The sequence below is a fragment of the Pseudopodoces humilis genome, chromosome 1 (genome assembly GCF_049639895.1).
Source record: "Pseudopodoces humilis isolate 2021_Gansu_Grassland_sample_001 chromosome 1, ASM4963989v1, whole genome shotgun sequence".
Taxonomy (NCBI): domain Eukaryota; kingdom Metazoa; phylum Chordata; class Aves; order Passeriformes; family Paridae; genus Pseudopodoces; species Pseudopodoces humilis.
In genome coordinates this window covers 34,333,519-34,360,114 of record NC_142200.1, presented here as the reverse complement: position 1 = coordinate 34,360,114, position 26,596 = coordinate 34,333,519, and the positions used below count along the sequence as shown (strand labels likewise).

Here is a 26,596-nt window from a genome sequence, read left to right as displayed (position 1 = left end):
GACAGAAGTTGACTTTACTGCTGAAATACAGTGTAGCGTGTACTGTAAAACAATCTAGTGTGAACCACACTTGATGCTCTATGGGCAGAGTGTGCCCATCTGGTTCGAAACCCGACGTAGGAATATGAACCCCATGAAACACCGAAATTAAATCTGGTTTAATGTAGAATCAAAGCATCGTTAAGGCTGAAAAAAAAAAAGCCTCTACCAGCACCGGGTTCAACATCTAGATCCTTTACGATGGTTTGGGTCCCAAACTCTTTAAAGTCGCAAAGGTTTTCTTTCCTCCACGTCCTTCGCACCTTATTTTAAAACGCTTGAGTAAAGTTTTCAGTAGTTTCTAAAGCTGAAGACACCCGGTAAGCAATTCTTAAACTAATTCAGCACGAAGAAACTCTCCCTGACTTCCCCTGTACCCCGCAGCCCCCTCTGCCCCACAGCGATCCCGACTTCCCGCCTGGTTCCCACAGCGGTCCTGGCCCTTCTTTCCACAAGGTTTTAATGGGACACAGCCGACGCCAGCCCAGGAGCCACCGGCGGTGCCACAGCCGACAGCCGCACCTCCGGGAGCCGCAGGCCGGCCACAGCGGCCGGGCAGCGCCAACAGCCACTGCAGCCTCCAGAGGAGCGCGGCCGCAGGCTGGCACAGCGGCACTGGCCCGGCGGTGACAGGGGAGGCCCGCTGCCGTTCCCCACCCGATCAGAATCACGGAATCAGCGAGGCTGGAAAAGACCTCTGAGGGCGTCGAGTCCAACCTGTCACCAAACACCACCTTGTGATCTAGAGCAGGGCACTGAGTGCCACATCCAGCCTTTCTCATACACCTCTGGAGATGGTGACTCCACCATCTCCCAGGGCAGCCCATTGCAACGTCCCCGTTTTGTGAACAAATCTTTCCTGATGTGCAATCTGAACCTCCCCAGCTTTTAAGCTGTGTCGTGTACCCCGTTCACTTGTTGCCAGGTAGATGATACCAACCCCCAGATAGCTGTGGCAGCGGGACGGAAACTCCGCGGCCCGGCTGCACGCCCGGCGGCCCGCGCCTATTGGCGGGCAACGCTCACGTGACCGGCGGGGCGGGGCGGCTCCCCCGCCCGCTGCCGGCTCGGCGCCTGCCGGGTAGTGCCTCACGCCCACAGCGCGCGCCACGTCCCGCCTCCCGCGCCCGCCGCCGGGCCTACGATTGGCCGGGGCGGCGCCGAGCGGGCCACGGATTGGCTGCCGGGGAAGGGTCGCGAGCGGCCGCGCGAGGAGCGGGTGAGGCAGCGCGGTGGCCGCGGCGGCGGGTGAGGCGAGGCGGGGGTGGGGGCGGCGGCGGCGGCGGCCCGTGGTTCTCCCTTTCCTCCTAGGCAGCCCCTTCCCCCTGGGCAGCCCCTCTTGGCGCGGCCGATCCCGGCCGAGGGACGGTGCGGGAGGGGAAATTTGCCTGAAACCACGTACAGGCCGCTCGGGGTGGCCCTGCTCTCCCAGGGCAGGGCCGTCCCCTTTCTCGGGCCTGTCCCGGGCAGGGCAGGTGCCGAGCAGGACCGTGGAAGCGCCTCGGAGTGCTGGACCGAAGCTTTTGTTCGTGCAGGAGAACTGCAGGGATGAGAAGGTGACAGGTCACGGGAAATAATGTAAATAAAAGATGATGTGGCGATAATACGGATGAGTTTGAGGGAAGTCTTTTAAGGAGGCTTTAAAATAGAGAGTTGGCGTATAAGAGAAAAGACGAGCCCTAAGGGGTATGGTGGTTTTATTTCTCTTTTCTGTAAAACTTAAGCTGCTTGCTTTGTGCACCTTTAGTGATACTGCTGCCGTGCTTAGGATCTTCTATAGTGATCGTAAATAAATAACTTGTTGGGTGCGTGTTTTCATTTTGTGTAACGAGCTGTTGAAATTCCAAATATTGAGGGTGAGTAGAATGCTGAAATCAATCGCGGTGCATTGATCTCTGCCTGACAGCGTCAGCAGTGCTTCATTAATATTAACATGCTGTCCTTAGAGTGCTCTGCAGCTCTTGTGAAGGAAGGCAAGACTTATAAAAATCAAGTGAATAGGAATTATGTCTTGTGATGCCCACGGGCTTTTACCTAGGTGATAAAAACGAGGCAGCTGAGTTATCTGAATATTAGGTCTAAAAGTTTTGGTTACTTGTTGCTTAATGCAAATAATGTGCTTTGTAGGGGTCACTAGCTAAAATATGATTGCTGTGTGTAGGAACTCGGCATACACAGATAACTGGAGGTGGAAATTGGACATTTTAAATGCTTTTTCAGACAAACAGACCTTTTTGTTTATAAGACTTACCTGCTGTTGTCTCTCAAAGCTGTAGCAGAAAGATTGACATTCACAGCAGCTGGTGGGGAGGTCTCTCTGTCTGGCAGGGAAGTGTAGTTGTTTGGTTGTCTCTATCATATAATGCCTTATGGTCTATAGGTGTTGAAAGGTTTCAGTTTCCTCTCAGTGGTGTCATAGTGAACTGTGCAGGTGTGATCATTGCTGAGCAAAGGCTTTTGATTAAACTAATACTGAAACATGGATTTTTTTTTTAATCTGACCTTAGTTGTCAAGATAGCATGAATAAAATCTGATTAATAGGGTTTTGCACATTCAGGTAAAGATGATTGGGCTATATTTTTAAGAAAACTTTAGCAACTTCTTTTTCAAATATGTATGATTTTCAACTCCTCCTTTAAATTTCATACCAATACTAGCTTAGATTGTCCCTGTAGTATTCACTGAGTTTTATCTCTCTCTTCATATCTTTCCAAACAGGTGTTTCTGTTAGTACTAGGGTGCTTCATTATTTGTAGCTTCCACATCAAGAAACAGACTTCTGTTTCTGCTATATGACCTCTGCCAAATGCATATTTATTTTGCTTATAGCTGGTTTGTGTCAGTTTGGGGCAGAGTCTGGTCCTTTATCCAAAGATTCATCCTGCCCATTTGGCTGTTGTGATAATGGTTTTTTTGCTTTACCTTCCTTTATTACTTTTTTAATAATGTTTCCTTATAGATGGAATTTTATTAGATGAACTTGGGTCATGTGGCAGTCTGAAAGACTGAGGAGATATGCTTGCCCTAGTTCTTGCTAAAATAAGGAGGAGCTTGGTCTTTTTGCATTTGATTTTTTTATGTGGCTGGTATTCCTTTGAACCCATACTTCTTTGAAAATTTTATACTTCTTAATGTTATGCCTTTTCAATTTAGAGGCTACACCTTTCATTTTTCAGATTTCATGCCTTTGTTTATTCTTTGTTAAGGCTAATCTGCTCCATCAATTCCATTAAGTCATTCTCTTTTATGTTTGTATGGATCTTAAGTGAATGAGAGAAATCTTCAGTAAAAAAATATGAATAGCATATTTCTTTTAAAGTGCAAGAACTCATTTTCTGAAAGGGACTTTGACAAATACAACATTGCAAAAACTCATAGAAGAATTTCAATTTGAAAGCAGTTGCATCTGATTTCTCTTTCCTTTAATCTTTTGTGTGTAGGACTCACTAGAAAGCATGGCAAAGGGCTTGTGTTCATATTTACTGCATATTATACCTTATGTATACAGACTCCAGAGCGTTTATATTTATTTAATGAACTTTTTATAATTTATAAATGGTATTATCTCAGCTTTGTAGACTTGATATTTGATATGAGAGTATTGAACAGAGCCTGCAAATGTGGTTAGGAAAAGAAGAGGCAAACAAGCTCCAGGGGGCTTGGAAATATAGATCTCCTCATTTCTAAACCAAGGAATCCCTCCATATTTCCGTATCTGTAAGAAAGTTCTTCAGCATTGCTAATTTCTGGGTTTCGTTGAAATGAACCCATGAAATTCCAACCCCTTCATGCTTTATGCAGTGAAATGTAATTCTTTGTGTTACTGCTCTTTGAACATCTTGGTAATCTTGTCTATGACCATATAATAGTTTTGCTGAGGCAGAGCAGAAGGATCATTTTTTTATGTCAACATTACTATCACTTAGGGCTCTTCATTGTAGCAGTTGAGTTATGGAAATTTTTTAAAATTAAACTATTTTTACTGTAGGTAGCACCAAGAAGACAGAGGATAAATATTACAAAGGTCAATGTTTTAAAAACGGTATTATTCTGTTTACTAAAAGCAATAAACCTTTAACTCCTGCTTCTGAAAATGGCATGTATACAGAACATGAGAGAAGAATTTGCTAATGCTTTCATTCCCACTGTCCAGCAGTTTCTTTTGGAATGAACCCTGTCTGTTCTTGGCACACAAACTAATTGTGAAATAGCTGAGTTTTGTGAAAAAAGGTATAGTGCAACATAGTCAGAAAAAAATAAGTATGAAAGTTGCCTGGAGATAATTCTATAAACTCATAATCATATAAAAATATCTATCTGATATACTTAGAAGCATTTTTTCTTTTAGATAATAGATTAGCTGGAGGTTTTTCAAACATGGTGTTTTTTCTTAATGCCACAAACTAAGGAAGCTAATCCAGGAACTGGGTGGTACTCTGCACTTTTACAGACTGATTTAAGTCACTTTCTTCTGCAAAAACAGACTGACAGATCATTGACAAGAGCAAGGCATTGATGACCCCAGTCTCAGGTGCTTTAAGTATTTAGGCTACAGGGGAAACAATGACTTACAAAGTGAACTATAAATATTCATTTTGCTGAAGTAGTTGTTTTGTTGAATGAATGCTCTTTTGTGTTCAGTCATCAAAGTCTTAGAACCTGGAATTATAAAGGGTCACCTTAATATTTTAGGGACGGATAAGTGCTTTGGACTATTTCCAATGCTTTGTGTCATCAGGCTCCTTCTTTTATTCCTGGGCTTTTGGAATCCCATTGAACAAGTTTATGAAATTAATTATCAATATTTCAAAAATTGCTTTGACAAGTTTTTGAACTTTGTGAGGTGAAATTCACTAGATACTGTTGTCCTGGATGCTTATAACTTGTCAGCATTGTATGTTATCCATGCTAACACCTGTCTCTCTTATCTGCCATTGTCAGGTGAAAACACTGAATACATACTGACTATCCATATCACTCACTGCTTTCTTTCCTGTTACATCATGGTTGTCTCTCTTGTCTCTTACTGCTAGTATGTGTAGGATTTCTTTATGCCTGTAAGATGGAACCCATTTTGTAGCTTGCCTTTTTAGTTTACTACTTCACATTTATAATGTGCTGTCATCCTCATGTTGTGCTACTTTTTTCCTACATCTGGTTTTGTGCTTTTAATTGGTTATCTTGTCAGATTTTGTGTTGTTCTTTTACCTGTTTGTCTTTAAGTTTCTTAAACCCATGAAAACTTTCTAGACCTGCTCTGATTTCTTTGGAGGAAGTTCTAACACTCCCTTTTCACTTCTGTCTAAATTATCTCTGTTGTTAGACTTGGCCGTCTCATTTGATCAGAAACAAACATACAAACAAAATCATACATTTTCTTCTTTGCCTGAAAGAAAATCTGACTCTGACTTCTTTTAAATGTATGAGCTGGCTGAAAGACCAATGTATCAGGATACAGTAATTTCTTTTAGTCCTATCACCTGCCTTCCTCAGTCAGCCCTGTCTTTGCAGTTGCTCAGCAATACTCTGTCTACCTTTTACTTTTTTGTTTGAATTTGTCTTGACATAGCTTTCGTTTTTCTTCCTTTGATTTGCATGCTGCTTGTTGAACAAGTCTGGACTTTGGAATGAGGTGGAGTATATCACATGTAATCACACCTTTGGAACAGGTTTCCTCTTTGAAAGGAGCATTCCTCTCTGTTTTATGTCACTGCATGCTAAAGTGCCAGATACTATGTCAAATCCAATGTGGGGCATTGTGTTCTTCCTGTTTTAAGAACACAGCAGGTGCAATGAGATCCAAGATCCATCTAGTAGGATGTGTAAGGGAAGAATAACAGATGCCTAAAGGAATAATAGATCAAGTAGATGACTGTAGCATGTATTCATGGCTCTTTGGTAGCTAGGTCATTATTCTTCGTTACTGTTTTTCTTATAACAGTTGCAGTTTTCATTTTAATCTCCTGGTGTAGATTAATAGTTTCTTCCGACCTTAGTCACAAACAAAAGAAAATCCTGTGATGATGAGAAACTAATATTAACTGTTTTTTAAGCCTGTCTAAAAAAAGATAACTGTACGGTTGTACTGTTTCTGCCAAGTTTCCACAAGAAGTTAAGTTATTACAAAGGAACTGTAAACCGTTGAAAAAAATTTGTAATGGAAACAATGATGGTTTAACTATAGGGCTTGTGGGCACTTCCAGACAGCAGAGCTTTTCCATCTCCTGACTTTCAAACTTCCCAAGTACCAGTTCCTTGCTTCTACACTGCTTTAGTCATCCCTGTCTGTATATAGAGTGGCTTCAGCAAAACTGTTGTTTCATACTACAAATACATTGCTCAGGGTGGATCACAGAGTGTTGTGTCCAGCCTGATACGCAAAACAAAGGTAAATCTGAATCTGTGGCTTCCGTTCCTGGTTTTGGTGGCATACACTTCTCAGTGGCACTCAGGTTATGACTGGTGTAGAACACAGTTAAAGAAAAAGTACACTATTTTCACTAGAGGATAAATAATGCCATCTTAAATCAAGTGAATGGAAGTGTATATAAATTGACAAAATTTGAAATCTGCCTAATTTTTATAAACTGCTTGAATATTTTCACGTCTTACATCTACAGTATTTCCTGTCATTTTCCTGCATTGGTCATTTTTTCATGTTTCCTTCTTAGTTGTAGGAAAAAGGAAGGAACAACAAAGCTGTCAGAGAATGTGAATCAAGAGAGGTGATCAGCTTTCTGCAGTCTGTTCCTGCATAGAAATGAGTTTTAGATATGAGTATGACACTTCAATCTCAGCGCTAATCCCCATCTGCAGGCATTCCATAGGGCTTGATACTCACTTATAGTTGTTCAATGCCATCATCTGTCCAAGCTCAAGTGAGCAATCATTTCCCCAACTTCTTAATTGTTAACTTTACAATGGCTTGGATTTCTTTCTAGTACCTGGAGGGGTCTACAAGAGAGCTGGAGAGGAACTTTTTACAAGGGCATGTTATGGTAGAACAAAGGGCAATTGCTTTAAGCTGAGAGAGGATAGGTTTGGATTAGATATGTACCACCATGAGGGTGCTGATGCACTGAAACAGGTTCCCAAAAAAATTGTGGATACCCCATTCCTGTAATTTTCATGGCCAGGCTGGATGGGACCCTGTGCCACCTGATCTAGTGCAATGTGTACCTGCATGTGGCAAGAGGGTTGGAACTGGATGACTTTTAAGCTCCCTTCCAACTCAAACAATCCTATGATTCTATAAAAATGACACTACTAAAACATCTTTGTTACCTGTATTAAGTAGATGCCTTTTGAACACCTTTGCTTTGGAGGATGAGGATTTGGTGTCATCTGTCTTGTATCTAAAACTTGCTTTTTCAGGAATGTAGCAGTTCTGTACATGTTCTACAACATGCATCTAAAACTCTTATGTGTCTCATTTCAGAACTACTATGGAACCTTGGCAGCCTTGTAGGTTTGGAAGGCTTAAATCCAAGTTCGGAAAGGCCTTTTCCAGTCCAGATGATTTGCTGGCTGAAGCGCTTAATTAGGATGGCTTTTGAACAAATTGGATTGAACATGGATTCAGTAAGTGTTTCAAACTTCCTTTATGTTTTCAGAAAATAAGGTCTAGAAAGCACTTTGTGTTTTTTAGTTTGTGCTTATCTGGAAGAGCACTTGAGGTATACTCGATACTGGGATGATTCTGCATTGCTGAAAAGTCATCAAGTTTATGACTTGAACACTGAAATACTGAGTAATAAATGTGTTAAAAGTACTATTCAGTTGCTTCTGGTTCTAATAAACTGTTTACTTTATAAACACTGTTTTTCATGCTGGACTTCCGTGTGTGTTTTGAAGCTGAAGGAGAATTTCATCTTATTTTTTAACAGTGATAAAAAAATAATCTTATTTCTTGTTCTTACCTTGGAGATACAAAAAGCCCCATGAAACTGACATGATTATAAATGTGCTACATTTGCCACTTCTGTGTTATAGTTACCTCTTCTGGAGGTGTAACAGTACATAAGAGCAGTACAGCTGTGTTCTTTTCTGGGTAAGCAGAGGAATAGGCCTGCATAGTTCTCCTCTTGGGGGATACTATATAGAAGGTTTTCTTTGAGTGCTTAGCAGAGAGAGACAGAGAGCTGCCACAGATCAACTGCTCTGTCACTGGTACCTTTAGGAAGCTATTTTAAGTACAAATATTGACCTCAGTGCAGTAATCCCTGTAAGTTTTTGAAATTTTTTAATGTTTTAAAAATGGGGAAATCCTTAACAGCTATGTGCAGTATTTAGTCAGTATTATTATGGTAGAACCTTTTATCAGTCTTGGGACTCTATGGAGAGCAAATTGTTTATACAGTGTAAATTAAAATTTACAAGAATCTGTATTCTAGTATTTTATTTGAATTTTGATCTGAGATTCTGTGTAACTGAAAACTCAAAGTTTAAGAATATGTTGCATTATGACGCTGGTAATTCAGCATTTTCAGTCTAAATAGGGAGAGGAACAGTTTTTTAATCTGTTTCTTCTTATTCTCTACTTACATCAAGCTTGAGATAACACAGTTATGTTACAAATTTCAGCTGTTCTGGACAACAGCAAAACACTGATGCAATAGGGGTGTATGACTAAGTAGCATTTTGTAGACTTGCTCAGCCAGTGCTTCAAGTCAACAAGAAGTTGTGTGAACTTGGTTAGAGCAGTGCTGAGACCTCAGCTCAGCTGAGCAGGGAACTGACTTTACTTGCATCCCTTGTGGCACAGTTTGCATGCAGTTTTCTGAAAATAATGTCCTGGCATATCGTGTATTACCAAAACTGAGTCATTCAGCATTTTGGTGCACCAAGCCATTGTTGTTGAAGAGCCCCAAGGGCATTTGGAAACCAGATATTTTTGAGTGCTAGTCAGAAACTTGTCTGTGGTCTGAGCAATATCTAAACAAGTTTTGCTGCTCGTTTAAAATGCATTACATTTGTGTTGGCAATAGAGCATGTAGTCTAGACTCTCTTGCTGTTGTGGAAGTACTTCTGCAACTAATTAAACCTTCCTTTGACTGGCATTATTTGTTCCAATGCCCCATCACTTTGAGTCTCTTGCCAACAGTTCTGCTTTAATCAGAATCAGTTGTGAATAATGAGACTATTACTGTGATGCTATTTGTTGGTGACTTGTTTTTGAAAGCCACTGATCTACCTGCTGTTTGTTCAGACATGTAAACAAACAGTAAAGTGATAGGCACAAATCTGAGGTCTTTGTTGAGGCAACCAAAGTGCAGCATCAAAAGACTACTCTGCTTTGAAAAATTTGTACAGCTTAGCACTGTACTAAGCAAGAGAGTGTATTTTTTATAGAATGGAAAAAAAATAGATCTGTGTGGATTCATGGCAAAGTTGCAGCTCTGTTGTGAGGATGTAGCATAACATATGTGCAGTGCACATTTATTTTGTCAAAATTTTTACATTTTAGTAAAGCCAGAGGAAGGAACGATAGAAATTAGAAATAGGCAAAATGTTTGTGTGAAGTTTGTGAAATGATCTGGGGATTAATACCATGGAACATAAACTTTCCTTTTTAATAGAAACTTCAACATCTATGAGTAGTGATCTTTGCTTCGTATATCAAAATAGCCACCCATATGTTATGCACTCCCACAGCACCACTACAGTTATCATACAGGCAATATTGCCATTGCCAATCCAGAATAGCCTGGATTTTTCCTGTTTTCTTTGTTGGGCAACCTTCTACCAGGATGTCAAGTTTGCATGAAGCTGTGATCTCTTAAAAACTAAGCTCTGGCTAGTAAATTCTTATTTACAGCCATAATTAAACACTGGCCAAGTTTTTAAAATTACCATACAGTGTTCTAATTGTTCACTAACAGTGTACTCTGTATTAGAGTCTTCTCATTACTCTTTTTCTTGTTTGCATTGCCATTTTGTTGCCTTTGCCTGTGCTGAAGTCTTTCCTACTTCTCTCTGGGGCGTTTCCTTCTGTTCCAGCTCGTTTTGTAGTATTCTCCTAGGATTAAACTCCCATTTTGCTTCCTGTCATAAATTCTAAATATAACAAAAAGAAGCAAATTTAATCCCTGTTGAAACACCATAGTGGAAATGTAAATTGTAGTAGAAACAGTTATAATGAAGCCTGGTATGTTGAGCTGCTATGGGCAGTTTTCTCTAGTTGAATCTATTTTTTTTTGGGCAGGGGACAAAGTTCCTTTCCTACAAAAAGTTCAATATATTTTCTCCTTTTTACTTTCCTTTGCTCTTCAATTTCACAGTTACATTTTCATATTTATTGTAGCTGACACTTACTTCCATTAAGAATAGTAAATACTATTCCTGTTTTACAAGAGGTCTTAATTTAAAAAAAAAAAGTTGTTTTAAGAAATGAAGAATTATGTGATTTTATGGATTTTTAATGATTGAGTGGCTTTTCTTGAAACCCTATAAAAAGAGGTGTCTGACTAAATCTACGTTCTTTATTGTCTTGAAACTTCGAATATTATGTTTATGAAGATACTTTCAGCTCCTGAAGTCTTCTGCATTACCTGATGTCTTGTTATGTCTTTAGACTTAATACAAAGGCTGTCTTGACCTTAAGCAGCCCTAGCTGTACTGTAGGCGTTCACTGGGACAGAATTCAGTGTATAAATGTTATATCCTACTCTAGCATGAAAGGAATTACTAAATACATCTAGCAAAAGCATGGTATGGAAGAATAAGGGAAAACTATTACAATATGATACAAAAATCAGTTCTCTTAACTGCTGGCTTCTTTATTTTTTCCCATGCAGATGCTTTGGTCAAGAAAGCCTTATGGTTCATCTCGGAGTATTGTAAGAAAAATTGGTACTAACCTCTCTCTTATACAGTGTCCAAGAGTTCGCTTTCAGGTAGGTGTTCTCAACAGCTTAGAATTTGTGTTTGGCTGTACTGATAAAGGGATTTTCTCATGGCTAGAAGGTTTGTCAAAGTAGAGTATGATAAACTAGACATAGGAGAATTAGCCTACTTAAGTTCTCTCTGCTTCCGTTTCAGATTTTTTCCAAATAAGTTGGAAAAAAAAATTGTAAAAGAGAAAAATGAAACTTATTTATATAAACAGTATTTATAAGCTAGGTTTAAGAGGCATGTGAAAATGAACAGTATTAAAAATACTTGGGAAAATAAACAACTTTATCAGAAATCAAAAAACTGGTAACAAGGTAACATGAGTACCTTGTTTGCTTTTGTGTCAAATACAAGGCTAGCACTGTGTAGGTGAAAGGGTAGGGTAAAGAGCAAGTGCAAAAGCTTAAGAAAGAGAAAACCCATGATTCCTATAATGAGTCTTTCAGGAACAGATGGGAAAGTGGAAGCTGTTACACATAATCTCTTCAACTCTGGTGTTAGGGGTAGGGGGTGGATATAGAATTGGAGAAATTTAGTGTTTGAAATTCAAGCAGAGAGAGGAATGTTTCGTGGGCTGAGCAAGGGTGGGGAGTGTAAAGATGAATGGAAGAAATCAGCTGCCACACTAAGATAAAATAATTTCCACACTGCTAAATTTTTCAATGTTTAAATTAATTTCTTTATCATAAATTAAATGTATGAACAATATTTAGACTTGAAATTACAATAGCAAAACCAGATAGTTCAGATTACCATAGAAGCCTTATTGGTGTGATAGTAAAAGCCATGCTAACATTTTGCCTCTCTTAAAAAATTACACTGAGAAAGCTGGGGGCAACCATCTCTCATTTTTAGTGGCTTGCTGAAAAAAATAAATAAAGGGATGTGGGGTTTTGTGCAGGTAAGGACAACAAATTGCATGCTGGATTAAACTTTCGGATATGTAATTAGTAGGTGTTTTGCCAGCAAGAAGGCTCCCTGTGCCTCAGATTTAAAAGGTAGTGAAGTTCTGTGTGTCCGATTTTCTGTACTGTAAAGGCCATACAAGGGAGGATGATGCTTGTTTGCAGATAGTATAATACTGAGTTTTCTTAATACGGTACATAAAATAAGACATTTTTGGTTCATGTTCTTGCAAGGAATGGTAAGATATATCTGAGGAATCTGTTCCTGATTATTTTTAGTGTTTAAGCAAATAAATACATAAATATGTTTTGGTAGTGATTCTGTTAAAATAAATATAATATTTGCCTCTTGGTACCCTTAAAGAGACATTCTTTCAGCTTTGTGTGTACACTAAATAAGCATTCACCTTCCATGAGATGAAAGGAAAGGATCCTGAAAACAGAAGTACAGTTGTGAGAGTTGATTTAATTAGAAATAGGAATTTCAAAACTTGAGCCTTGAAACACATTAAAATTTGTATGGTTTGTGCAGACTCTAAACTATTTTAATATATAAATTGCTGAACATGTTAAGTGTGATGCTAACATCTGTTTTTTGTGTCTTTATCTCAGCATTAAGATTCTGTAGTGAAGTTCAATACTGATCTCGATCGTTTTCGTGCTGTTGCAACTGATGCTTTCCTATAGCTGTCTCTTCCTCTTTCTTTCTTGCCAGCTTTAGCTCTGTTATGAAAGGACCATGAACTGAACCTTGCTGTAAGTCACTCTATTTAAAAAAACAGATCAAATCTTACTTGCATCATCTGAGGGTGCATGTATGTAATCAGTGTTTCTAACCCCAGAGCAGCAGACTTTCCACAGGTCCGTGTTTTTCTTATGATAAATGGATGAGACTCATTGAAAGAATCTCTCTGTAATGTTCATACTTACCTTCTAGCATGTTTTTGTTCAGCTAGTCTGAAAAAATAATAGTAGCCAAACATTTTGATTTTTGAGGTCTACTGACTGTGTATCTTGTCATAGTCAACATTTAAATTAACTGCTAAATACTAAATACTGCTAAATGCTGCTTACATATTCAGTAAGAGGTGGCAAAGCTTATGTACCTTATGTACTCTATATAGCATGAACAAATGAAAATAGTTCATACAGATCTTTTGTGTGTCATATTTTTTAGATTTATATGTAGTCTTTAGGAGAAAATAAAATTAAACTTACAAGTATAGCCTAGGTAGGTTCAACCAAACCTAGAGTAGTATCTCTCAAGATAGCATCCTTCAGCTGCAGCATCTCTGTTTTAGTCCCATGCTTCTCCTGTCTGATGGATACGTGATCACTCAGTGGAAGTCTCCTAATAAATTGGTGTGCATGTAACAAACATCTGAATTTACTGGGCTAATTTGAAAAATCACAGCAAATTTGTCTTACTTCAAGTCTTTCAAATTTTAACATATAACTGTATTAGTATTTTGAAACAAGAGGTTTTTATTCTGTCCTCAAGTGTATAAAAATATCTCTGCTGCTTTGCACTTCCTGGAGCAAACAAAAGAGCAGGGAACCTTCCCTGCTCCCTGCTGAGCGGCGTTTCCGTAGTGTAGTGGTTATCACGTTCGCCTAACACGCGAAAGGTCCCCGGTTCGAAACCGGGCGGAAACACTGGCGAGGCTGACTCTTTCTTTCTTTGGGAGTTGCACTTTGTGGTTCTTTATGTGTCCCTTCCAACTCGAGGTGCCAGAGCAGTACAGTGTGTGTAGTCTTCAGAAATCTGTGATGGGTCTGCAGCCCTCAGGCATGTCTGTGTGTGCAGCATACATGCACGCTAAGGCAAAAAGCCTGTGAAGGAGGAAGTGGGGAGAAGCAACTTCACAGTTTCCAGAGAAAGAAAAGCAGGCTATGGCAGTGATTCATTTGGTTCCTGCCATCCAGTAGAACTGGGCCTCTGTTCCCTGTTCTCTATTTTAGGTGCTGGCAGAGCAGTTGTTCAGGTTTTCTTCAGCTGGGATTGATTGGAGGAATAGGGTAGTGACAGAGGTGTTTACAGGCAAGTTAAGGTTTTGAGAGATGGGTATTGGCTTTTCATCTTTAAATTAAAGTAAAAATCTTGCATTGACTTGAAATCCAAATTCCACTGCTGAGGAAGGCTTTGTTGTTTTTAGGGATGGAGAAAAGAAACATCTGTATATGGGGTAACAAGCAGATTCTGTTTACATATAAATATGAATTAAAATTAAGAAGAAACTTTTATCACAATATAACAGAAGGCTTACTACTAAATCTTGGATTAGAAGTTATTTATCTCATAATGCAGGAATTTTGGCAGTGGTAAATATATTCCTTACTGTTGATTTGGAAAATTATTTTTGATTCAAGTATGTGTAGTGCCTTTATTTAAAAGGTTTCAATCTTTTGATGGTAATATTGATGCCAGAAAAATCTGTATCACCTGTAAGAAGTGGCTAATGTATTACAGATTATTTTAAATTGCCATTAACATTAAAACAAATGCTGTGGTCTTAAAAATTTCTATTCATTTTTTAAAAGAAAAATGCCAAGGAAACCTCAAACAGGAAAAATCCTAGCATGCAATATAGTATTCTCTAGACTGCTTTAAAGAGAGGCAGACTGTAATGGTATTAGGCACAACTGTTAATGTGATAAACATATTACCATCTGTGCTGATGCTACCTGGAAAAAACCCTGTTGTTTCCAAATGATCTGATGGTGCCAATACACACTCCTGGGAGCTGTGATAAAGACTCTCATACAAGTGAGAGTGTGAGGTGGAGGCAACTAATCTCAATTTCTAAGGCTGTTTGCAACAACTCCTGGGGAAAAAAACAGCCCTAAGCCCACAACTTTTCTCTTCCTGACACTTCTGTATCAGAGGCTACTACTAAAATACATGTGGATGTTCTTCTGAAACTGTTTCACCTCATCCAGGCTGCAGTCCTACTGTGATAGATCTGCTACAAAGTCATTAATGCTAATAGATTAATGCTAACATTTCATAGTAGTTTGCTTTTACAGAGTGGGGTTGCCTTGAAAATTGACCTAAGTACTAATGGGCTGGATGCAGACTGTCCTCACAGACTGGCATCTACTGCCACCATCTTTGTCAGTATTGCTGGCCACAGGCAGCACTTGAGCAGCTGCAACAACTCATGCAGATTTGGCTGTGGGTTTGTTGGTAGTGTTGGGTTAACAGCTGGACTCAGTGATCTTAGAGGGCTTTTCCCACCTTAACCATTCTGTGTTTCTATGGAATACAAGCAAAAGCTGGGGCATTGGAGATTCAGAACTCAAGGTGAAAGATTGAGCAGAACAAATTACTGAAAGTTGTTTCAGTAGCTTTTATCTGCTGAGATGGGGCCCAGGCTACTCAGGAGTCCAGTGACTCTGAACACATGCCCTCATCTGACCTGAGGAAGCAGCCAGTATTTCAAAATAGGTTTGAAACCATTTTGTTGAGTTGCGACTATGGAGCAAGCATTGATGGTCCAAACAATTTTTCAAATCACCATTCAGGTCTTAACTGGAAATTGAAGAAGGGTTCCAGTCTCTGAAGCTTTGCTCACCTTTGGTTTCAAACAGCTGTAAAGTTAATGGCCATGCTGGAAAATGGTCCCTTTGTTTGGCATGTTGTAATGGCACGTAATATATAATGTTACAATTGCATCCTACCTCTCACTCAAAGTTTTTGTGATTACTGAGCTGGTAGAATTGGCTTTTTGCCTGGTTTTGGGGTTGCTTTGCTTGTTTGCTTTTCCCTTTGTGCAATGTACATACTTCCTGTACAGAAATTTGGAGGTTGAAGGGAAGGGGAAACTTTGGCAGAATTTCACTTTAAAAATAATACTAAATCAGAGCAAAGTACTTAAGAAGAATTGGCAGCCTTAATGTCTTTTTTTAACTACTGGTCATTAATATAATTTTAAAACATAGTATTTGAGTTAGTATAGAAAACTGTGTGAGAATATTGTTTGTTTGTCTTAAAGGTAACAATTTGCATTGGATTTTTAGTGTTCATTAGCATGATGTGATGGTATATGTAGCTAGCCATGAACTTCTGCAGAGTGTTCAGCAGAATGGATTGATTAGTTTGAAGTCAGTGAAATGGTTCTGGACTGAGCACAGGACAGAAATAAGTGTTTCAAGTCTACAGATGTGTTTTGTGCATGTGTATGTTAATAGTTACATGTAGCCTCAGTAGAAATACTGGGTAACATAAATGTGACTTGAGCTGTTAGTATTGACTCTAAAACCTTTAATCTTGCCTTTAAAATTTAGCTTATGTCTCATGTCACGGAAGGAAGCAGTCCTGCTCAACTCAGAGAAGATGCTGTGGCCTCCTTTGCTGATGTGGGATGGATTGCTGAAGAAGAAGGTGAAGTCTCTACAAGGCTCAGGTATATTTCTGAAATCTCTCTGAACTTCCAAACTGAGAAGAAGAAACCACTTCTCTCCAGTGACAATCTACTGTGCATTACAATTACAGAGAGCACTTGAATGCTGGGAGAAGAGACAGAGATAGGGGTCTGGAAAAGAAGTAGTAGAGGTTAGACTAATGAGATTATGAAACCAAGACTTGTTGGAAAACGTACAGGAAGTTTGCATTATACAGGGAAGACTCTGGATTTTATTTATGTATTACAAAGAAGTGCACACAATAGCTTCAAGCAATGAAAGTGCCTGCTGTGCTATGGCACAATTGCTAGCAGTGATTCTCCAGTTCTCCTGAGATTGTCATTACCATGGGGCAGTGAACTGTACAGCTTCCTCATTAGCAGCAATGGTCGTTCTGGCAATCCAGTAATTGGCACGTTGTTTTTCACCTTTCTGGTTAAGGCTCCGCAGTCTGCTAAGTACATGAAAAATTTGTGGTTTGTGTTTCACACCTTTAATCTTCATAACAAAACCTGGCAGGGAAGCATGTGAGCACCTGTGTCCAGAATGATGGGATAGGTACTGCTGTGTTGGACCAAGGGTTCTACACAGCACTGTCACTACATGAAACAGTCTGGCTGAAGGGATGAAGTTCTCTATTCCATTCTATTCAGGTCGCTGCTCAGACTGTCCAGAAATAAAAGTACAGTTTTGTTGTGCAGAGGAGGTTTTTCTTCTAAACAAACTCATCTGTCAGAGAGGGGCACAGATTGTTGGCTTCAGAGATTACAGGAGGATACTGTTCTTAATTTGAAAGCATAAAATAGGTTAGTAATGACCTAGATGCCCTACAACATGACTTGCTACAGTGAAGCTTTGCGTAACAAACATTCTGGCACTGCCACATTAATTTCACAAACTCAGAGGGGAGTCACAGAAATCAGCACTTGCTTGGGAAACACTATTCCTGAAGTCTGTTTAATACAAAGGAAATTAACTGTCCAATACTACTTTTGTTTGCGCAGAAGTATTTTGTTTAAGGATTGAACTTGTAAAGCTATTACATTTAATGGAGACAACAGGGAGAATGGCTCCTTGGTGCTTCAAAGAACCTATTACAGAAGATGTAGGACTGCATATTTGCTGAAATGTCTGCATGGGAAGGGGGGAGCAGGGACAGATGGATGTGGGATGGGACTAAAATAATCCTGCAGATACATAGTGACCTTAAGGCAAACAGCTTATGATGGAGCACGGGAAGTGAATTACTTAGCAAATATGAGTATTTCAGTGTGCACTGTTTATTACGTCTGTGCACAGTATTAGTAGTGGAGCTGGTATGCATTAGGTGTTTTCCAGGCATTTGAAATTCTCTGTTTCGACAGGATCACATAGGTGTTACTGTTAAATATTTATCCACTGTAAAATTTAGTAAACAGCCTTGCAGACATAGTTTTTTTTTCCTGTGAATACAGTTTTATAGAGGAAGCAACTAAATGACAAATTATTTTTCCTTTACCCCTAGTCAGAGCAGTAGTGACAACTCCGGCATAATATTTTCCCATAGTGTTAGATTCCAATCAAGACATCTCCTTAAAACTCTTTTACTGCTCTGAGCAGAAAATACCTTTTGTTATTTAGCTATTCTGCTCCTTCAAAGAGTTTCTGGAAGGCAGGTTTTAAGGAGTGAAGAGACCACTGTGTCCTTAGACCTTACCTGGGGAGAGCAGGGAGGTGGCTGCTATAGGAGGTATCCTGTTCTCTGCTTTAGTTGCTCTCTATTCCTGTCTAGGTAACAACACCTAAATTTCATTATCCATGATAATATTCAATTCTCCTTGATCAAATTTCTGCAAGTTCTGCAAGCTGTGCTGATGGTTTTTGTCAGTGTCATAGAAGACTTAAATGTGTATCTAATCTGGTTTGATGTGGTCAGAGCACAGGGCTTGTTCTTAAATCTTGGCTCTTGCTTTGGGTCTAGCACAACTGCAGATCTAACATGATGAGCACCCACAGTAGCTTCATCCACAAATCCAGAGTGATGGGGCACTTGGGCTGAGTTAGCCTGGAACCATTCTACCCATTTCAAAAAGTGCTTTTCTGAGCCCCTGTTCTCACTCTCCTCTTTAAATAAACCATGGAATCCTGGCATTCCTGAGAAGTTTGGGGATCGACATTATGGAGAATTGAGGTATTAAGTATGTGGCCACATTTTGTGTTTTAAAGTTTATGATAATTTGTTCATCAATCCTTATCAATCCATCAGTCCTTATCAATTCTACTTACAGAATCATAGAACAGCTTGCATTGGAAGGAACTTTTAAAAGCCACCTAATCCAAACCCCCTGCGATGAGCAGGGACATCTTTAACTTGATCATGTTCCTCAGATTCTTGAGATAAATGGTTTAAAAATGCTGGTGTCCTTATAAGGGCTTATTGGACTTGTTTGAGCAGATGCTCAGTAATGCCTCAGTTTAACATGGCTTGAGCTTTGGTGGGTATTATGGGAAGGCGACATAGCTGCATTTTCTTGTGAGAAGCAGAGGGAAGGTCACAGACTCTTGAAAACTTCATGAAATTTTCTTCTCTCTAGTTCTAAATACTGTGTTAGAAAACTAGGTATGAGACCCTTTCCCATCAACTGACAAGCAGTCTCTGTGTCACTAAGCTGTTTTATGTATTCCATATTTCCCACTGCTGCTGAAATTGAAAAATTAAAAAAAAATTAAAAATTCAGAAATCCAAATACTACAAAAAAATACCCTGTGGGAACTAAGAAACTCTTCCTTCTTCAAAGGAATCAACTGCAAATGGCTATTTGCTGCCCATGGGGAAAAATAACATTTAAGGGAAGATAATCTTAATTCAAATAAAATATACAATAGGTTTGAGGCAGAGAAATAGATTAGGATAAGGGGAAGTGTATTTCTTTTTTTTGCGGAAACCAAGGATTGTACAAAACGCTGTCTGGGGGAAGAGAAGGAGCACAGCTCGTGATGCAAATTAGAAAGGATGTGAAGCTCTTATTTACCTTAAACTATTTATAAGGTCTTCATGGAAGTGATTTTTATAGAAACAATTCTGATGTCAGGTTTTCAACTTGTACCCCTGATTTGTAGGTAGCATTGGTTTAGTTTTTGTCTATTTCAAAGCCTTTAAAATACGTTATGATATTTTTGTTACAGATCAGAAGTTTGGTCAAAAACAACCCAGCCTCTTCCAGGCGAAGCACATCCTTCCAGGAAGTCCCCACACAGACAAACGTCCTTGCAAAGCCCGTCAGGAGAGGAACCAGTGCCCAGGAGTGCGGTGATGGCAAACGAAGAAGCACTACAGAAGATCAGCGCCCTAGAAAATGAACTGGCCTCTTTAAGAGCACAAATAGCCAAAATTGTAACCTTGCAAGAACAGCAGAACTTGACAACAGGTATTAAATTTGCTTAGCAAAAATTACTTACTGAATGTGTTCCTTTTGTAATTAATATTGTGCTAATTCTTTTTTGTGAGTTACTGCAGCACCATGCACTTCTCCATATTGTTTTGGTTAGTTTGGCACAATAACCAAGGGGTACAGAATAGGTCTTGAAGACAAGTGACTTGCCAGATTTTCTGTATTTTTTAGTATTCCTGAAGTCTTCATGTTTGTCTGTAAATCTGCCAGAGTTCTGAATCTGTGAATGAGTAAAGAAGTATTAAACAGCTTTCAGAGCAAAGCTCATGATAAACATGATGGCTTAAACCAAACTAAAAGAATGTAACTTAATTACTGACACTGAAGTCTTTCCCTTCAGTAAGGAAATAGGCTCTCTGATATCATTAAGTATTCATACAAGATGCTAATTATGCTTTTGGAATATGTAATATACATCTCAAGTAACAGAAAAGGCAATTAATTGTTTACTGCAATCATCTCTGGGACCAGACACATTGTCCATATGGAACCAAAAGTGGTGCACTGTTTCTGGTAGCAAACAGAATAATTCTTTTCCTGAATTTCTTTCTCCTCTTTCCACCACCTCTGACTCCTTTCAGTTTTAAGTCTTCAAAGATTAGCAGGAGGTGGCCCTTGTCGGCTGCAGATGACAAGTATTTGGTTGTCACTCTTTCCTAAGGTCACTTAACAAGTACAGCTTTGTCTATGTTTGTGTATAAAATCATATTCTGATTTTTCAGATGCTCCTTTAGCTGTTAACTGATAGCAGTTACTTTGTTTTTCCTGAACTGCTCATATTCAAAACTGTGAAATAGTTTTAAGGATCACCTGGTATCACTGGAATTTTAATTAGTGGGTGGGAAGGTGGGGACATGTGAAATAACTACAAACTTACTTTGATTTTTTTCCCTTTACCTGTATTTATTAGGGAAAATAAATTTTATTTTACCATCTTTACCTCCCTCTTCTGGTAGAACATGGTAATGACGCTGTGTGTTTGCCTTCAGGTACACGGAGTAGACTCTACTGTTTTATCCCTATAAATATCTTTACAGACTTTATACTCCAAGCCTCAAAACTCTGGTTTGATCTGATTTTTCTCTTTGTTTTTTAAAGGTGCAATTAAACACAGGTTTCTTCATTTGTTTGTCAGGTTATTACTGAGAATACATTTATAACAACTATTTTTACCTAAAGTATACATGGAACTCAAAATCAAGGTTATTGTGAGATTCTCTATGAGCAGAGACAGATAAGTAACTGGCCTAAAAATCCTCAGCCTCAGACAGCTGGAATAAGCTTTAATTTAAGCACTGTTTGAGCTCTGAAATTTACATTTAAAAATCTTGTACAGTAATTCCTTATTTGTGATGATAGGTTGGAAGATTCGCTGCTCCTGTGGTAGATTGTGACTTCTAGTTCAGTAGCAGCCTCTGAGAAGAAAGGGAAATACCGGTAACATTATGGCAGAGAATAACTAAAAGATGTGTGGTGTCGGTCCCACTGTAGTAAAGACACAAATGCACCTGGAATTAGGACTGGAATTTCAAAGGATGCGCCTTAACTTTTCAAGAAGGATCTTCATGTGGCTTTTTAGCTGAGTCTGCATAGGTGGTTTAGGAATGAAGAAGTTACGTGACAATCTAAAGGTGGCAGAGGCGATGCAGTTGAAGTTACTACAGTGATTTTCTCACCTGAGTATTTGTGACATGTGAAGGGGAAAGTAAACTGACTTGTAATGCATGTTTTATTTGTAGTTGGGTCAAGTCCACTTGCTTCAGCTGCTGTCCCTGTTCCGCCACCACCGCCGCCACCACCTCCTCCTCCTCTGCCTCCACCCCCTCCCTCAGGTCTGGATCAGAGTAAGTCTGCAATTGATCTCATTAAAGAGAGGAAAAACAAAAAAATGAATGCTGGCCAGAATGTGGTGGAAAACGGCCCAAAGAAGCCTGAAGTACCAAACATGCTAGAAATCCTCAAAGACATGAACAGCGTGAAACTGCGCTCGGTAAAAAGGTAATAAATGTCAGTGTACCAAGATTGGCGTTAGTGATTTGTTTCTATGACTCAAAACTATTTCAGGGTGAGACAGATGCTGATGCCATTTTCTTTTCTAGACCCTTAGAAGGTACAAAATCTAAAGTGTCTCAGCCTGCAGATCCTGCATCATTAATAGCAGAAGCTCTCAAAAAGAAATTTGCTTATCGATACCGAAATGATAGCCAAGAAACAGAAAAAGTGATTCCAAAGGCTGAAACAAAGACACAGACTGAGGTGCTGGTGAGTACTGTAATTCTGAACACATCCTTGGACTAAATTCTAGTTGTGCAAACCTACTTACGTCTTTCTGCTAACATATGTAGATGTTACACAAGTCAGCATCTCTGTCCCCAAAATCCTGTGAAGCGCTACTGATGTGCCAGGACTTTTGGCAATCATATATTTTTAGTGGCAATCTTAGCTTTGTGCACTGTCTTGGCCCAACCTTTAAAAAGTCCTGTTACAATTTTGTTATTTTTTTAAAACAAAAATGTTTTCTGTTGCCACAAGCATCTGATATTCAGAAAACCATTGCTAAGGGCTCCCATCAATTCCAGTCTGAATGGAGTTTGTCTGGTACTACCAACCTTAACCATTCAGCTGATGTAGGTGAAACTTTGAAGCAAGATCCTGAAACATGTCAGACATTCCTAGGAATTTGGAAAACAAATTGTTCAGAATTCCTGCTGGATCGTGGTTCCTTGGTATAGGGAGTTTATTCTAATAATTGGAAATGCTGAGTATGTGAAAATAGTTTCTTTACAGTGTGAGAATGTTAAAATTAAATTATATTTAAAGTCTACCTCCTGGCACAAGTTATTAATGGCTTCTAGTTAATTTCAGATGGTTGGTTTTTAAGCAGTGAACATTCAAAATACAAATCTCTATCAATGTACACTTAAAAAACAGCCTGGTATAGATCAGTTTTGTTTGTCAGTAATCCTTGAAGCCTTGTGCTATGGAAACGGAGAGGAAGAGTAAAGAGGGATTTTTCTTCATTTGTGCAATCAAAAAAAATGCACATAAAAGTCCAAAAGCTGGCTCTGCTCTGAATTAAGTTTTAAGGAAAATAACATTCCCACATGCCACAAATCTCAGGACTTCTGAGTACTTCAGCTAATTAATGTTGACTTACTTGCCTTTTGGCCTCTACTGTTTTATTTCTGTAATGTTCAAGCTGTTCTTCTCAACTAAGAGGCTAGATATTTCCCAAGAATTAATCACATCTCCTCAGCATCTCTCATGCATTAAGAAGAACATGAGTTGGCAGTGTTTACTCACACAGGGTTTTTTCCTTATTTTCTAGTTTTGAAATTCAGTCCCCCTTTTGAGGTAAAGGATCATCAAATCTTCAGGAGCTAAGAAAATTTAAGGTTTTCATTAAATGATAGAATGTTGATCCATAATAAGCTAATAAAACCTGTCCATCAGTTTCTTACCAGTATCTAACTTCGTTAGATCAGACTTGTATGGTGTCTTTCTATGACAGTTTTGAAAAGGACTTGTACAGAAATGCAGGGTAGAGTAAGACCCAGAAGCACTGTTAACCGGTTCTAGAGAAGTTGGTTGTCACGGTGTAACATTAACTGTGTCTATCTCCTTATTTTACTGTCATAGACCAAACTGCCTCCAGCCCTGCTCCAGCAGGTCGTTGGCTCCCTCCTCTGAGCAATTTCAGTTGTTGCTAACGCCAAGTTTTCCTTCACTTTGTGACATCCACATGCAGAGAAGCAGGGTGATAAAGGAAATTATTTCTGCCCAAGTTCTGCTTTTACTACTTGGATAGATAGTAGTTCAACAAGGGTTCTGTTGAAAGCAATCTGAACATGTTTCTGGTTTTCTTTCCAGTTTGGACCACACATGCTGAAGTCTACAGGAAAAATGAAGACTTTAATTGAAAAATCTTAGTGTTAAAGATTATTCTGCAAAAGACTGTTAAGCTGCTTTGTATAAAATATTTTATGTTGCAAATAGCACTAGTACTGAGCGGTCTCTTTCTTACAGCACAGAAAGACCTAATGTGAAATGTAGAAATGAGGCACTAAACATGTTTGTATGTATGTGATTTATCAGGGGGAATAAATTGGACCATTATACTCAGGTATTAATTTTATATCCCAGCCTGGCTTTCCACTCAGATTTATGTGATGGGTTTGGTTTTTTAACACTAAGTTATATATACAACATTTTTTGTGCATAACTGACCAACTTAAACATTTGTGTACATGTTATTAATGACGGTGATACACCCTTAAGTTAATACCAGTTTTACGTGAGCTCTACCTATAATTTGCACTACAGTGTGTAATTTGATACTGAAATCTTCATGTTGAAGTCTTTCTTTTAAACTTAACTGTAGCAAATTTTTAGCCCAAAGAAAAACTGGAGGCACTCTGCTTCTTACCGAAACAAAGTGAAAACCTGAACCTGCTGCAGAGGTCACCTAAATTTTACATGGTAGTATATTTTTGTGCAGGGCTTTTTGTTTGTTTCTCCTGAGCTTGCAAGGGTAAGAGTAAAACCTGCTTGCATCGTCCTGTGGCCATTATAAAGAGTAAAATCATGCTGTGGGAGCCTCTGTCAATAGGTAGTCAAGGGAATTTGAAATAGTCGGATGGAAGCAGATTAAAGTATGTGTTAATTAGCAAAAAGTGGTATAGATAAGAAAACAATGGTATAAAGTACTGTGGGGTGCAAGTTGCCAAAAGCAGCTCATCTCTGCTGCTCTAGGAGGTGCTCACGGACACCTCCCCAACTTGGCTCCCTGGCTTTCTGGCAGATGGGGCTTGCACGAGCCTTCATGGCCCCGTTTGCTGGGAAGAGATGGGATAAGCCCTTCTGGGGCCTTGATGCAGCAGCCATTTCCTGCCACACCTGTACCAACCACCTGAGCTCATGTCTCCAGTCACAGGTGTAGAAAGGCTCAAGCTGAAAGTACAAGTCAGGGTGAAAATAGCTGTTCAGGAACCAAGAGCTGCCATTGAGGTGCACACTGAAACAAAGCCATGGTTTGCTCTGACCATGGATGAGCATTGAAAAAGCTGAGCCTGGGTATTTTTGGTGCTCTAAGGTGATCCTGGCTACTGGGACAAGTACAACTGCCTCTCTGGGAGCTTCTCTTTCCTAGGAAAACATAAAAGCAGCAATTCTTTAATAAGGACAGCTGAATGGCTCTGACAAGGCTACTGAAGATGAGGAAGCTTTGCTGCTTATAACTGGAATGTAGGTTGTACACAGAGGATCTTTGTTTTCTGGTGTGGTACTTGAAATGGTGTTAATATGTACACAACATAACTTCCTTCCAAAGTGCTCTGCCATCAGTGCTACTGATTGGTCATTCAATCCTTCAGGTCTTTTAAGTGCCTTTAAAACACATTTGTGAAAGTTGACGTTGGTTTTAAGTTTTGTATTTTATGCTCTATTGCCACTATATAAAATTAAAAACAGATAAAATAAAAATGGCATATTTGATTTGTGGTACTCTGTACAAATGATAGCAGCCACAATAATGTAAGTTTCCATTCTGTTACAGTGACTATAAATCATCTAGTGACAGAATCCTTGCATCTCCTCCAGGGCTGGTTTGCTTACCTTGCTGTGCAGTAACAGTCTGGTTGTCTGGAAGGTTCTCAGGAACCAGTGAGGAGTTTATGCCTCACCACAAGGATAGCAGGAAGAAACTTGTTCAACAGCCTCTCTATCCCCTGGTACACTCAGGTCCTCTGGCAGTCCAATTAAATCATTAACTTGTAAAATCCAGGATGTCACTTGACCTGTTAAACCGGGCTCAAGCATGAGAATTGCCCAGACACTGTCCATCTGAACTGGGGTATCCAGCACCAGAAATGAGGTGAGCTTTAGCAGTGATGTAAAATTACTGCAAAAGTGTCATCTCTGCAAGAAAATAAAATCACATAGTTGCCATAAAATGTATTATAAAGTACCTTAATTGATATCTTTTTACTTGAAATTACATGGAATTCCACTGCTCACAGAAAAACACCTCAAGTGCTCAAACTAAGTCCCACCGTGGAGGCTGGGCAGGGCCCTTGGACATAACGTGAGGCATGTCTGTGTCTGTCTGTGTCCAGAACAGTGCTGGGAGCAGGTCTGTGAATTGGAACAGGTGGGGGGGGGGGGGGGCTGGCCCCCTCCCCCAGCAGGTTTCTGGCCTCCAGGAGCTGCTAGTGGCCATGGGACTCTAGGTCCTGTGCCTAGCATGTGTGGGCTCTCAGCTCTCCCGTGAAATGCTGAAGCTGCAGGAATGTTAAAGTTCAGTGTAGATTTGTAGAAGGCACTTACAGCCAGCATAGAAAGGGCATTTTCTTTTTTTAATTCAAGTCCAATGCCAGATGCTTCCCACACGCACAAGGAGGCGGGATTAGAACTAGTCTTTCTAAATCCAGTCTGGTAGGAAAAGACAAAAGACCCCTTTCTAGGAAGGGTGGATTAGAACAAAACTACTCCTATTTTACACTTTGAGAAACTCTTCTTGGTCCTGTCAGAGCAAAGGACAGCAAGTTCACACAATGTTAAAAATTACAGGCTCTTTATAGATACTATATTGAAATACTCTATACCTATTTGTAAAATTATTAATCTTAATTTTCATTAAACTTACATATTAGCATATGCCTGTAACAAGTAGCAAAACTTAAAATGCAGTTGATGCTCTTTAAACCAAGTTAATTTTTTATAAATGTGTCACAGAAGGCATCATCAGATCCTGATTTTAGTGATCATTTTGAAAATAGCTGCAGGCTTGACATATGTTTCATTCAAAAGGTCCAAGAAGAATCAGTATTTTTCCACGTTTAAGGCAGTGTTGCTCTGTAGTAAGTTTCAGTTTCTCTGTAGTAAGTTACACACAATTGTTACTTCTGTGTTCTCCCAGCTTTAAA

The 26,596-nt window shown here is 39.4% G+C and overlaps 1 protein-coding gene and 1 non-coding gene across 7 annotated transcripts; both read left to right on the top strand.

The window, feature by feature from the left end:
* The first annotated feature begins 1,168 nt into the window (after positions 1–1,168).
* Positions 1,169–25,166, top strand: MTFR1 (mitochondrial fission regulator 1). Of its 6 annotated transcripts, none has more exons than XM_014258118.2 (8): positions 1,169–1,258; positions 7,479–7,621; positions 10,837–10,935; positions 16,126–16,244; positions 19,408–19,649; positions 21,413–21,671; positions 21,773–21,935; positions 23,544–25,166. In XM_014258118.2, exons 2-8 carry the CDS (start codon positions 7,556–7,558, stop codon positions 23,601–23,603), a joined length of 1,008 nt encoding a protein of 335 aa, XP_014113593.1. In that variant the 5' UTR covers positions 1,169–1,258; positions 7,479–7,555; the 3' UTR covers positions 23,604–25,166. The 6 variants fall into 6 exon arrangements, with proteins under 6 accessions (XP_014113593.1, XP_014113575.1, XP_014113580.1 ...); XM_014258100.2 differs by having other exon boundaries at positions 1,242–1,287; XM_014258105.2 differs by lacking the exon at positions 1,169–1,258 and adding an exon at positions 1,337–1,595.
* On the top strand, positions 13,422–13,494 carry TRNAV-AAC (transfer RNA valine (anticodon AAC)). The gene has a single exon. It is a non-coding gene; the product is annotated as a tRNA-Val (tRNA).
* Positions 25,167–26,596: the final 1,430 nt, after the last annotated feature.

Coding starts and splice junctions, on each gene's coding strand:
- MTFR1 (XM_014258118.2), top strand. CDS start 7,556: ATGATTTGCTGGCTGAAGCGCTTAATTAGGATGGCTTTTGAACAAATT. Junction 10,936..16,125: donor GTCCAAGAGTTCGCTTTCAG/GTAGGTGTTCTC, acceptor TTTAAAATTTAG/CTTATGTCTCATGTCACGGA. Junction 21,672..21,772: donor AAACTGCGCTCGGTAAAAAG/GTAATAAATGTC, acceptor TTTCTTTTCTAG/ACCCTTAGAAGGTACAAAAT.